The sequence below is a fragment of the Crocuta crocuta genome, unplaced genomic scaffold (assembly GCF_008692635.1).
Source record: "Crocuta crocuta isolate KB4526 unplaced genomic scaffold, BGI_CrCroc_1.0 scaffold127, whole genome shotgun sequence".
NCBI classification, from domain to species: Eukaryota; Metazoa; Chordata; class Mammalia; order Carnivora; family Hyaenidae; genus Crocuta; species Crocuta crocuta.
The window spans coordinates 5,116,860-5,130,996 of NW_027532008.1; the positions used below are offsets into that span (position 1 = coordinate 5,116,860).

Below are 14,137 nucleotides of genomic sequence, written 5' to 3' on the forward strand. Positions count from 1 at the left end.
GAACCAGCAGGGAAGCTGGGGTGTTTGGACCATACAGAACTGTGTTTGACTGAGCCCCAGATGGTGATGGTGTGTAGCCCTTATATATCCTGTGCCAGGGCCTGAGGATGTATTCAGGAAGAGAGAGATTCAAGGCACAAATATGATTTCTGTGAAATGGTGATTAAGTAAGAAGGAGACATATATGGGGATTGACAAATCAGTCAGGAAGTGAAGAAAGCGCCCTGAGAACATGACATAGGAGCTGAGACAGGAAGCAGGCACAGGAGCTGGCTAGGAGATAAGGGGGAAGAGAAACCTGGGAAGGGAGAAGCCCAGGAGGTGAGAGAGAAAGAGAGAGACAGACAGACAGGAGGGAGGGGAAGGGAGGGAGAGAAAGAGAGAGAGAGAGAAGGGGGGAGAGAAACCAGTAGGATGCTCCCTGTGGCTGCAGCCTGGAGAACTGAGAAAGGGTCAAAGGCAAGGTGGAGGCCATGTTGTAAACTTTGTGTGTAAGAGATCTTGAGCCTCAGGCCGTGGAACTTACGCCTCATTCGCCACATAGGGCTTTGTTCTGACTATGGAGAAGCTGGGTGACGGCTCTTTGACAGTATAGAAAAAGAGGCCTATGTAGGCTCAGAAGAACCAATTGGGTGCATTTCTTCACAACTCCATGTTCAGTGGCTCACACTGAAATTGACTGTCATGGAGAGAGTCACACCACAGAAACTGACAGGGGCTACCAAGCAGGGCTTCCTTCCACCCTACCCNTTTAGTGCTGTGATCTTTGCAAATCAGGAAGTGATCAAGATCGGGGAACTTTATTTTTGTCTGCCCTTAGCCATCTGGAGGATAAATAGGAGAAGTTGAAACCCACAGGCTTTGAGGAGAGCCAGACCAAGGTTCAAATCCCAGCCCCGTCACTAGTTAGATGTGTGACCCTGGGTAAGCAATGTAACCTCTCAGAGTTCCATCTGTTAAAAGGGATACTAATGCCCACCTCGTAGGGTTGTTGTGAGGATTAAACACTATAATATATGTAAACTGCAGAAGCTGCTGCATAACAAGGATTCAAATATATATTAATGGTATTGAATGGCATTTTAGATAGAGAATATACTCATTTTATACCAGAATGGATTTATGAGCAGTATTGGAGATAGTGGAAAGCGACTGAAGCAGCACACGGAGGAGTGGTGTAGACGCTAGGCTGTGGTAACTGGCTGAGATTTTTCTGACCTGCATCCAAGAGGACTTCCTTTAAGGTTTTGAGAGACACAACTAGCCTGACCTTTGTGGTCACAAAATGTTCTTTCGTGTTGATCCAGCAAGGCATCCAGACGCACTATTTCTTAACTTGAGATTACAGGATGGGGGGGGGGGAACACGGGGGAGAACAAGCCTCAGGTACCATTGGGAGCGTCTGGGTGGCTTGGTCAGTTAAGCGTCTGACTCTTGATCTCAGCTCAGGCCTTGATCTCAGGGTTGTGAGTTCAGGCCCCATGCTGGGCTCTGCGCTGGGCATGAAGCCTACTTAAAAACAAAACAAAAAACGGGTGCCAGATTCAGAAGAGCCGAGTGGGTGGAGCAGGTGGCAGATAAAGACCTTTCCCCAGTGCCCTGTCCCCACTGCCAGCCTGCTCCCAGCTCACTGGGATTCTGGGCCTGAAAGAGCTGCAGTTGGTTGAATGAAGACACAATTTCTGACTCTAAAGGAGATTCGAAGATATGTCAGGGGTCTTCCATCTTTTTTGGCTTTGAGGCCCAAACAAGGTCCCTGTAAGCCCCTGTCAGATAGTGCTGATCGAGGGACAACTGGGTGGCTCAGTCAGTTAAGCGTCTGACTCTTCATTTTGGCTCAGGTCATGGTCTCACAGTTTGTGGAATTGAGCCCCATGTCAAACTCGGTACTGAGAGCACAGAGCCTGCTTGGGGTTCTCTCTCTCTCTCTCTCTCTCTCTCTCCCCCCCATCACCCACTCTCTGTCTCTCAAAATAAATAAATACACTTTTTAAAAATTGGGGCGCCTGGGTGGCTCAGTCGGTTGAGCATCCGGCTTCAGCTCAGGTTTTGATCTCACGGTTCGTGGGTTCGGGCCCGCATTGGACTCTGTGCTGACAGCTCAGAGCCTGGAGCCTCATTCAGATTCTGTGTCTCCTTCTCTCTCTGCCCCTCCCCTGTTCATGCTCTGTCTCTCTCTGTTAGTAGTAAATAAATGTAAAAAAAACTTTTAAAAAATAATAAAAATAAATTAAAAAATTAAACAATAGTGCTGATTGAGCTGAAATCATAGATGAAAATCTCAGAAGCATCCTGAAATTCCTGATTGTTTTCACCCAGGGCCAAACTCAGGACAACTTTTAGATTCACCAAGTTCTGTGAAAATGCATTCTCTCAACCAAGAACTGCAGGGGTGCAGGTTGAGAGCCGGCAACTGCAACTGGATTCTCTGTGCTCTGTATCTGCTCCTCGTCCACCGGCTTCATCACAGCTGAAGCGGTCCCTCAGCCTGTCACTGACACCCACAGAGTGGGCAAAGCAGTCACCCAAAGGCAGTGCAGTCATGGAGTCAGGTCGGGAGCTGAATCCAGAACCTAGCACCTGTATAAGCTCTCTGGGTCCGCAGAATGGCAGTTTCCTCTTCTGTCAAGAGGAGGCAATACCTCCTTGGAAGTCCTGGGAAATAGAAAAAATGAAAAGAGGGGCACCTGAGTGGCTCAGTCGGTTGAGTGTCCGACTTTGGCTCAGGTAATGATCTCACGGTTTGTGGGTTTGAGTCCCGAGTCAGACTCTGTGCTGACAGCTCAGATCCTGGAGCCTGTTAACGATTCTGTGTCTCCTCTCTCTGCCCCTCCCCTGCTCACTCTCTGTCTTACTCTGTCTCTGAAATATAAATAAATGTAAAAATAATTTTTTAAAGAAAAAATGAAAAGAGAAAGAAAAAAATAACATTTAATAAAGGGAGAGCAATGATTACTTTTAGAATCTTGTTGGAAAAGCAATACATACAAATTATTGAAAAACTGAGAAACTAAACATGAGCAGAAAGAAACTTTAAAATATATGTATTATATATAATATATATATTTTGTATTGTATTGTATATATATACAATATATAATATTATATATTATGTTATATAATCTATAATATATAATTATATACATTAAATATGATAATTATATATAATACAATATTATATATAATGTATACTATTATAGATTATATAACATAATATATAATGTATACTATTATATTATAAATTATGTTATATAGTTTATACTATGTTATATATAATACATATACATGTAATACACATATAATATATGTATACATTATAATATGTATATAGTATGTAGATATATGTATGTATTATATGTATTTATATCCTCACCACCCAGAAATTAACAACCACGAACATATCGGTGTATATCCTCGATCTGTTTCTCCATACCTATGGGCACACATTTTTTTTTTTAATGGGACCATGTTTTGCTACTTGCTTTTCTGCTGCTTGAGCACCCGTTGCAAACATCGCCGAGACCTTACATATCCCTAGACAACATCCTTTTTAATGACCGTAGACAATTCTCCGGTGAGGCTGTTTCCACTACGTGGAAGCTATTCCTGTCCGGGTAACTGGTAAACACACCCTAGGCTTTGGTGTCAGAGACGGCAGCTTTCTCCGGAATAAGTCCATTCGCTCTTGAGGCTGCCATCGCCTTGTGAAGAATGAAGAGAATAACAGGACTGACCCACCAGATCCTCGGAGGGATTAAAGAAGATAATGTGTGGGAAGTGCTTGGCTTAGTACCCGGTTTACAGAACACGCTCGGACACCGCCAGTGGTATCTGGGGCTGTGTTGTCAAACTGGCCCTGAACTCCAGGTCCCGTTTGACTTGGTTCCCGTAGTGGAATCCCGAAGTGTGGTCATTGGTAATCAACAGCTCTCCTCCCCTTCCCTCCCCTCGCGTATGGAGTTGCTGATCCCCCACCCGCACCCCCCCAGGGTGGGGCAGAACGCGCGGAAACGCAGACCCTGAGCGGGTAGCAGCGGTCTGTGCACGCGGGCGGTGCGGGGAGCCGGCGGGCGGCGCGCTGCGCTCGCGGCTGNTGGGTCGGATCCAGATTTTTAATGCCCATTCAGCTCCAGGTGAACAGGAAAAGACAGTGGCAGTTTGAAAAGCAGCCGCATTGATTTCTGGAGTGCTGTTTGTGGTTTCCTGAAAGCACTGTCCTCTGCATTCACAGGACACTAGATCCGAGCTACCAGGGAAAGTCAGACGGTTTCAGAAGGTTCCACCCAGACCTGAGGGGGAGAGAGCTCTGGCTTAGTGTGTGTGCTGCTGTTACTCTAAAGCCACCTTCCCACCGCCCCTGAGCTCTGGCTGGTAAATAAGGTGGCAAGATGCAAAAGACCCCAGGATAGGACCCAACCACCAATCAGGAGAAGGTCCCAATATTGCCAACAGTGTTAGACTTCCTTCTCTCAGGCTAACAATTTAAGACCAAGAAGGGCCCTTGGACATCATCTAATACTAATAATCTAATACTAATACTTCCTTGTGTTGGGCACATTACCGTATTTAAGCGAAACAACCCAACCCTGTTATGAGGTAGGTTCTATTTTCTCCCTTTTCAGATGGGGACGCCGAGGCTCAGAGCAATTAGGGGACTTGCCCAAGAAGGAGAGCATAGGTGAGACACATGGAAGAGAAGACTAAGGCTGAAGCAAGCACGGCCAGCTTTGGCGGTGGGGTGGGCAGCTAGATCAGTACCACCCATCCACCTGGGTCAGCTCAGGGATGCCCCGGCCCCTGGCACTTCTGCCTCAGTGACAGCTGTCACAGCTGGTAAGGGACAGTGTATCTGTGTGTATGTTGAGGGGTGGGGGTCCTCTGTCCCCCTGTTTCACTGTCAAACTCAATAGTTTTGCTATCTGGACCTAGCTCTACTTTTACCTAAAGAAATATTTAATATGCCCAATACAAACTGTAGTATGCGATGGTTTAGGGTGAAGGTCAGCCAGATCCAGGGTCAGATCCTGGCTCCACACAAACTGGCTGTGTGGCCCTAGGCATATTACTTACCACCGGTCTGTGAGTCTAGTGGCCCTCCACAGAAGAATGACACCTACCCCATAGGGTGGTTTGTCCTAGGGACTGAATGAGGCGTTGTGTACAAAGTGCCAAACCAGCGCCTCTCACACTTTGAAGGCTCAGTAAGTAAGGTAACACCTCTAGCTGCTGTTTCTCCACTGGGGCCAAATTCAGACTTTGGGCCTGTGCTGCCCACAAGATACCTTATGAGCTGATTGCAGATAGACTTTGGCTTCTGCTGGTCACCTGCTAGAAATCTGGGAACAATGATAACATCTGCACCCCAGTGACCCAGTTCCTACCAAAGGTCACAGGATGAGGTAGAATCAGGCACCCACATTTGGGGACCAGGAGCGGGGAGCCATGCTGACAGCCATAAGTACAACCGGCCTGAACCCTGATGCCATTCTGTAACCTGTATGGATTTCCATCAGGGCCCATGTGACACTTCAGGGCCCTGAATTCTCCCTGGGACCATGAGCTTCTAAAGAGCAGGAATAGAATTGTGTTCCTCTTTGAGACTCCCAACATGGATGTCATCAGCCAACAGTGGTCCATAGATGTGGGAAGAATAAAGCTGAACAGGCCCCATGAAAACCTAGAGGAGGAAGTGTGATCAGGAGCTCAGCATGTGGAGTTAGCTAGGCCTGGATGTGAATTCTGATTCTACAACTTAGCACCTGAGAAGACATCTGTTTCCTCATCTGTAATGTGATGGTCGCAGTTAGTACCCACATCCTGGGGACGTGGGGAGGATTGAAAGAAAATGCAACTAACGTACTTCACATAGTTAGGGCACAAAACACATTAGCTGCTATCATCATCACCATCATCATCACTACCATCATCACCATCATCATCACTACCATTTCTTAGAGATGTCAGGGAAGACTCCCTGAGGGAAGTGACTTTTGAATCAAGTCTTTAAAGGATTCGATGGTGGGGAAAAAAAAAAAATAGAAGGTGAACACAGTCAAAGACCCCTGGGTTCAGAAATACCCAAGAGAATCATTGGCTTGAGAAGGACCAGAAACAAGATTGGCTGCAGCCTGGACCTCGCTAGCGAGTTAGAGGGGAGAGGTCGACAAGATGGCCTGTTATGTACCTCAGTAAGGAGCGTGGACATTATTCTAAGGTCAAGGGAAGGACGTAGAACTGGGGAGAGGTGTCATCAGGTGTCTATTTCAGAAGATGAGGGTCAGCCGCGAGGAAGGGGTGCCGAGGAGGGGAAGGAGAAGCCAGTGAGGGGTGGTCAGGGAAAGTGCCACTGATACAGTGATATCTGAGCAGAGATGTGAAGGAAGCAAAGGAGCAAGCCTGCTAGAGATCCAGGGGAGAATAGCCTAGAAAGAGGGAGCAGCTTGTGGAAAGGCCTGGAGGAGGAGCACGCCTGGCATATTCCAGAAACAGCAGAAAAGCCAGCGTGGCTGGAGAGCAGAGAGCATGGGCAGAGCAGTGGGTGCGATTAGATAGGTCTTGCGGAGGAGTATAAAGACTTTGGACTTAACCTTGAATGAAGTGAAAGCCAGTGGAGGGTTGAAAGCAGAAGAACCACAGGATCTGACTTCTGTTTTAACCCTTGCTGCTCTGTGGAGTTTGGAAGCAGTGAGACCAGTTGGGAGGCCTTTGGAATAATACAAATTATCACAATACTCGCTCGTTCAGCAAATATTTATTATGCGTCTACTCTGAGCCAGGGACCGTTGCAGGCAGGCTCTGGGGCCATGGCTAAGAACAGAGCTGAGCCCCTGTTCCTGAGCCCCCTCAAGGCTGGTCCCTCCTGGAGTCCAGGAGACCCCGTGGACGGCTAATGTCCAGTGGTGTGCCTCGAAACCCTCATGTGCCGGGGTGGGGCGGGAGCTCCCTGTCATGGCACAGATGAGCCCCTGAGGCTGGGGGGTAGGGGTTGGCGGCAGGGGGCTTCAGTACAGCCAGTCAGTGGCAAGGCTGTGATTGGAATCCTGACCCTGGGATCCCAGCCCCCATCATGTCCCCTGTGCTTCAGCGACCCCAGTTGCCTCCTGGTTCTCAAACTCAGCAAGCACCTAACTGCCCAGCATGCCACCCTTCAGCTCCAAATGGCCCATGTCAAGAGTAGCGAGGAGCTCTGGGCTTCAGGACCTCTCTCTCTCTCCCACAGGGAAGCCCCATCTGGCGCCTCCTCAGAACGTGACTCTGCTCTCCTGGAATTTCAGTGTGTACCTGACATGGCTCCCAGGGCCTGGCTACTCCCAGAATGTGACCTACTTTGTGGCCTATCAAAGGTAGAGGCGAGCCTCCAGTCTGGTGTTTGGGGAGACTGAGGAGGTGGGCAGAGGCCGGAGGGGCTGGAGTGGGTCTGCTGCTGGGTGTGGCCAGCCTCCTGGCTCCCTGTGTCCTAGGGGAGATAGCACAGGGCAGGTATCCGTAGAGAATGAGATAAAGGCCTGGTGGTGAGAATGATGTCAACTGGGGCACAGGGCCCAGGTGATGGGCCTGCAGGGGGTGGGGACAGTCTTTGATAAGAGTCAGAACAGGGCCTGAGTAGAGCTACGGGAGTCCAGTGGTAGAATTCTCTAGGGCCTGGAGGAGAAGGTGCTTTGAGNTTTGACACTTGTCCTACCCAACGAGCAGTCCAGGCAGCCACTGTGAAGCCAGAGGAATGTGAAAGTGGAAGCAGATTTACCATCTTTGCACATAGATGGGAATCACTTGAGGCTCTTTCCTAGGTGGGTAGGAAGATAAGGGCAGATAGTCAGGAGAACTCCTCTAGGCTCAGGGAGGAGGAGGAAGCAGGAAGGGGAGGGAAGTGCTGTGGATGCAGGACCCACCTGCGCCAGGCTGAGCGCTAAGGTCTTGCACGAATAGTTCACTTCTTGCTCCCCAGATCACCAGGCAAGCACTGCATTGCCCCCCATTTTAAAGGCAAGGAAGCTGAGCTCAGAGAGGCACCATGATTTGCCCAAGGAAACCAAGGATGGAGCCAGGAAAAAAAAAGCCAAGTCTGTCTGACCCCGAAGCTTGTGTGCTTCCTGTTCTGTCATGGACCCTCCTTCTGTAGCATCCAGACATGATGCTACATCGCTACATCCAGGCAGTGATGGGGGCCTGCCTCGGAAAAGGGCACATGGGCCAGCGAGCTTTCAAAAGAAAGAACTGTACAGGGGCGCCTGGGTGGCTCAGTCAGTTAAGGATTCGACTCCTGGTTTCAGCTCAGGTCATGAGTTTGGCTCAGGTTTGTGAGTTCGAGCCCCACATTGGGCTCCAAGCTGGCAGCGCAGAGACTGCTTTCGATCCTCTCTCTCCCCCTCTCTCCGCCTCTCCCCTGCTCATGTGCTCTCTCTCTCTCAAAATAAGTAAATAAACTTAAAAAAGAAAAGAACTGTATGGAAATGTATCGGGAGGCAGAAAACACGTAACAGGTGCTGTGTGCTTGCTACGTGTCAGGCACTACGTCTGCACATGAAATGTTGTTATTCACACGCAGCCCTGGGAGGAGAGAGCAGCCACGCCCCTCTGCACAAGTGTTTTCCGCTAAAAGTCACATAGCTGGGAATAGTGGAGCCAGTATAAACTGATCAGAGTTGAAAGTCCATCCTCTGGACTTTATGATGTTTTCCTTCCCTTTTACACTTTTTAAACACCTGTGAGGATTCTAAAATGATGATATTTTAATTGTATTATTTTTTTCATTTATCAGTTGGATTTATTTCACAAAGAGATGCTTCCTCTCCTATAGTATTTGATATTCAGTGGTACTATTCAGGTTGGCAAGACAGGACAAATGCTTCATTTTTTTTTCTCGAGTTTTCAAGATCATGAATTAGTTCCCTGTCATCTCCCTAAGATGATCAATTTAATTATCATTATGAACTCGAGTACATAAATATACTTGATGGTTTCAATCCATTGTAACTTGTCTACTCATTAAAGCTTGAATTGTCCCCTCTCTGGCCAGCCAAAATCTTTTCACATTGGCTCCTGAGTCCTTTTTTTAATACATTCTTTTAATGTTTATTTATTTATTTATTTTAGTAGTTTATTGTCAAGTTGGTTTCCATATAACACCCAGTGCTCATCCCCACAAGTGCCCTCCCCCATGCCCATCACCCCTTTCCCGTCCCCCACCCCCATCAGTCCTCAGTTTGTTCTCAGCATTCAAGAGTCTCTCATGGTTTGCTTCCCTCCCTCTCCTCTACTATTTTTCCCCTTCTTCTCCCCCATGGTCCTCTGTTAAGTTCCTCCTAATCCTCCTATACGTGCAATCATATGGTAACTGTCCTTTTCTGCCTGACTTATTTCGCTCAGCATAACACCCTCTAGTTCCATCCATGTTGCTACACATGGCCAGATTTTGTTCTTTCTCACTGCCATGTAGTATTCCATTGTATAGACAAACCACATCTTCTTGATCCATTCATCAGTTGATGGACACTTAGGCTCTTTCCATGATTTGGCTATTGTTGAGAGTGCTGCTGTGAACATTGGGGTGCATGTGCCCCTATGTATCAGAACTACTGTATCCCTTGGGTAAATTCCTAGCAGTGCTATTGCTGGGTCATAGGGGAGTTCTAGTGTTAATTTGTTGAGGAATCTCCACACTGTTTTCCAGAGGGGCTGCACCAGTTTACATTCCCACCAACAGTGTAGGAGGGTGCCTGTTTCTCCACATCCTCGCCAGCATCTATATATAATCTCCTGATTTGTTCATTTTAGCCACTCTGATCGGCATGAGGTGGTATCTCAGTGTGGTTTTGATTTGTATTTCCCTGATGATGAGGGANTGTTTATTTATTTTTGAGTGAGAGCCAGAGCACAGGTTGGGGAGGGTCAGAGAGAGGGAGACACAAAATCTAAAGCAGGATCCAGGCTCTGAGATCATGACCTGAGCCAAAGTCAGACGCTCAACCGACTGAGCCACCCAGGTGTCCTAGCTCCTGAGTCCTTTTAATTTGACTCTAGTAGTTTTGATTTCTTTCTTGCTGTTATAATAAGATGTCCCAAGCCCATTTGCACAATTCTGGACCTAAAACCGGAATCAGCCGTTTGTCCATTTGGTAGAAAATGGTTTTAAAGGACACAATTGTATGCCAACTATGCGGATCACTACTTAGTTATTGCTTTAGATCTTCTCAGTGAGGGTGAGATGGGTAGAGAGATAGATAACTATAATTCCACCTGTTCCTGGCTTCTGCTGACATGGCTGACATGACAATGAGTCCCATCCATGATCTCCTTATGAAATGATTTTTCAGCCACACCCGTGGTATTCCTTCTAAAACATACTTTCTAACTTTTTGCCATATGTCTAGGCTGAGAATTTTCTAGTTCTGGTTCCTTTTTGCTTAACATTCCTTTCTATGTACCTGTCTCCTCTCCCCTTTTACCATAAGCAGTAAGGAGAAATCAGGTCAGTTAGGTCATATCTTCAACACTTTGCTTAGGAATCTCCTCAGCTGGGGCGCCTGGCTGTCTCAGTCAGTTGAGCGTCAGACTCTTGATTTCTGCTCAGGTCATGATCCCAGGGCTGTGGGATCAAACCCCGCTTTGGGCTCTGCACTGAGCGTGGATCCTACTTAAGATTCTCTCTCTCCCTCCTTCCCTCTCCCTCCCTCTACCCCTTTCTTGCTCCTGCTCTCTCTGAAAAGAAAGGAAGGAAGGAAGGAAGGAAGGAAGGAAGGAAGGAAGGAAGGAAGGAAGGAAGGAAGGAAGGGAAGAAAGAAAGAAAGAAAGAAAGAAAGAAAGAAAGAAAGAAAGAAAGAAAGAAAGAAAGAAAGAAAGAAAAGAAAAGCTCTCCTCAGCTAAATATCTAACTTCATCACTTTTAACTCCTATTTCCCACAAAACACCAAAACACAATTCAGCCAAGTCTTTGCCACTCTATGACAAGGATTGCCTTTCCCCTCGTTTCTGGTAGACCTTCCTCCTTCGCATCCGAGCTCTCCCCAGGACCACCTTTGGCTCCATAGTCCTACCCATGGTCTCTTTAAGGCACTCCAGGCATTTTCTAGCACACAGCTGAAAACCCTTCCCTCCTCTACCCAATCCCCAGGGGCAAATCCACTTCCACATTTTTAGCTGTTTCTTACATTAGCAGCTGATTTCTGGTACCACAATCTGTGTTAGTCTGCTAGGGCTACCATGACAAAATGCCACAGCCTGGGTGGCTTAAACAACGGAGATTTATTTTCTCTCAGTTCTGGAGGCTGGAAGTCCAAGGTCAAGGTGTCAGCAGGTTTACTTTCTCCTGAAGTGTCTCTCCTTGGCCGTGGAAAATGGTCACCTTTTCTCTATGTGAGAGCATGCCTGGTAGCCTTTTCTCTTCTTTAAAGACCATAAGTCGGGGGCGCCTGGGTGGCTCAGTCAGTTAAGCGTCTGACTTCAGGTCATGATCTCATGGTTTGTGGGTTCGAGCCCCGTGTCGGGCTCTGTGCTGACAGCTAGCTCAGAGCCTGGAGCCTGCTTCAGATTCTATGTCTCCCTCTCTCTCTGTCCCTCCCCCACTCACACTCTGTCTCTCAAAACTAAATAAACATTAAAATTTTTTTTTAAAAAAGCTGTATGTCCTTTTGGTTTAGGGTCCCACCCATATGACTGCATTCAATCCTAATTACCTTTTTAAAGGTCCCATCTCCAAGGGCCTACACAGTCATAGGCGGTTAGGGCTTAAGCATTGAATTTGGGGGAATGCAGTTTAGTCCATAATATCTAAAAACAGAATCTCATCAAATTTAAGACTTCTACTCTTAAAAAAAAAAAAAAAACTTGAATAAAATGAAAAAAAGCCAGCCACTGAGAAAAAAAAAATATTTACAATATGTACACTGGAAAAGGACTAGTATCCAAAATAGATAAAGAACTCCTGCATCTCAGCAATAAGACAAAACACCTGAAAAGACTGGAATAGGCACTTCACAAAAGAAGGTACACAAGTGGCCAATAAGCATAGGAAAAGATGTTCAACAACCCTACTCATTAGGGAAAAAGGCAAATTAAAGCTACAATGGAATGCAACCACACACCAACTAGAATGGCTAAAATTAAAGGGACTGACAATATTAAGTGTTGACAAGCATGTGAAGAAACCAGAACTCTCCTACATTGTTGGTGGGAACGTACAGTCACTTTGGAAATCAGCTTCACAGTTCCTTGTCAAGTTTCCCCTATCGTTACCAAATTTCCCAGATTCTACTCCTAAAGCTTTATTTAAAGAGAAATGAAAGCATGTCCATACAAACACTTGTACATGAACATTCGTGGCAGTTTCATTTGTAATAGCTCCGTTACAGATTGAATCGTATAACTGCATAATCATACCCTGAAGCCCTAACCCCTCGCATGATTATATGTAGAGATAGGGCCTTTCAAGAGGTAATTAAGATGTGGGGCGCCTGGGTGGCTTAGTCGGTTAAGCGTTCGACTTTCGCTTAGGTCATGATCTCGCGGTTTGTGGGTTCGAGCCCCGCGTCGGGCTCTGTGCTGACTGCCAGCTCAGAGCCTGGAGCCTGTTTCACAGTCTGTGTCTCCCTCTCTCTCTGACCCTCCCCTGTTCACGCTGTCTCTCTCTCTCTCCTAGAAATAAAAAAAAAAGGTAATTAAGATCTATATGGTCATAAAAGTGGGGCCCTAAAGCCAATGGGATTATGTATTAATATTTTGGTTAATACTGTGCTGATGATTCACGTGTGGCTCAACCAATTTTTCAGTCCCATTTACATTTATTAGGCCAACTTTGATAATAATGTTGTTCTTTTTTGGTGTTTTACATATTTACTAATTATTTTTACTTGTTCAATCTTCAATTACTGAGTGAGGTATATTAAACATTCCTTATTATAATTGTGGATTTTCTGTTTCTTCTTATACTTCTGTCTATTTTTGCTGTATAAAGTGTGTATCTATTTACCAGGCACATATAAGGGAGAATTTTTTTAATGTTCATTTATTTATTTTGAGAGAGAGAGACAAAGCGCAAGTGGGCGAGGGGAAGAGAGAGAATCTTAAGCAGGCTCCATGCTCAGTGTGGAGCCAGATGTGGGGCTCAATCCCATGACCCGTGAGATCATGACCTGAGCCGAAGTCAAGAGTCAGATGTTCAACACACTGAGCCACCCAGGGGCCCCAGGGAGATTTTTTTTGTATCATCCTGGTAAATGGAATAATTTTTTATTATGATTCTTTTCACCTTTAGTATTTCTTTCAACTTTGAAGTTTATATTTTGTCTCATATTAATATAGGAGTGCCTGGGTGACTCAGTCAGTGAAGCGTCTGACTCTTGATTTTGGCTCAGGTCATGATCTCGCGGTTTGTGGGTTCGAGCCCCATGTCAGGCTCTGTGCTGACAGCTCAGAGCCTGGAGCCTGCTTCAGATTCTGTGTCTCCCTCCCTCTCTGCCCTAACCCCGCTCGCACTTTGTCTCTCTCTCTCAAAAATAAATACACATTAAAAAATTGAATATAACTAGACCAGGTTTTATTGTTAATGTTTATATACTATAGCTCCACCAGGAAACAAAACAGAGCAGTTCATTCCAAAACTCTGTCCCCTTTGCCTGCCCCCATCTAGCTTCCTCTACTCACCGGTCGTTCAGTCCCCAAACCTAGAGCCTCCTTGGTCTCTCTCTTCTTCAAGTTCCACATCCAATCCGTGAGCAAGTCCTATTGGCTTTACCTCCAAAATATAACCCCAATCCAGCCCATTCCTGCCACCCTCACCTCTGTTCTCTCTTAGACCCCTGCTGTGGCCCCCCGGCTTCTGTATCAGAGCAGGCCCTGCCCTTCAAGAGCAGAAATTAGGTCACCTCAGCCCCCCTATTCAGAACTTTCCAGTGGCTTCCTAGCACACTTGAGATAAAATCCAGTCCCCACACCTCTCCCTCCCTTGTCCACTGGCCTTCAGCCACGCTGGCCTCCCTGCTTTCTTCAGGACAGGTCAAGCTCCTTCCCAGAACAGGGCTTTTGCTTTTTCTCTTCCTTCCCCCAGGCCTCCACCTGGCCCCCTTGCCATTGGGTGAAGGTGCTCTCGGGAGCCTCAATATTACCTTCCTGACCTTTCCTGAGCCACCTGTGGAAAGAAGAA

General features: G+C 46.7%; 1 protein-coding gene across 1 annotated transcript in view; it reads left to right on the forward strand.

Annotated features, from left to right (window-relative positions):
• The first annotated feature begins 4,687 nt into the window (after positions 1 to 4,687).
• The window catches only part of IFNLR1 (interferon lambda receptor 1), an 18,162-nt gene continuing 8,712 nt past the window's right edge, over positions 4,688 to 14,137 (forward strand). Inside the window, exons 1-2 of the mRNA XM_077775528.1 lie at positions 4,688 to 4,733; positions 7,220 to 7,343. Of these exons, the coding sequence (XP_077631654.1) occupies positions 4,688 to 4,733; positions 7,220 to 7,343 (170 nt within the window). The remainder of the gene's footprint in view (positions 4,734 to 7,219; positions 7,344 to 14,137) is intronic.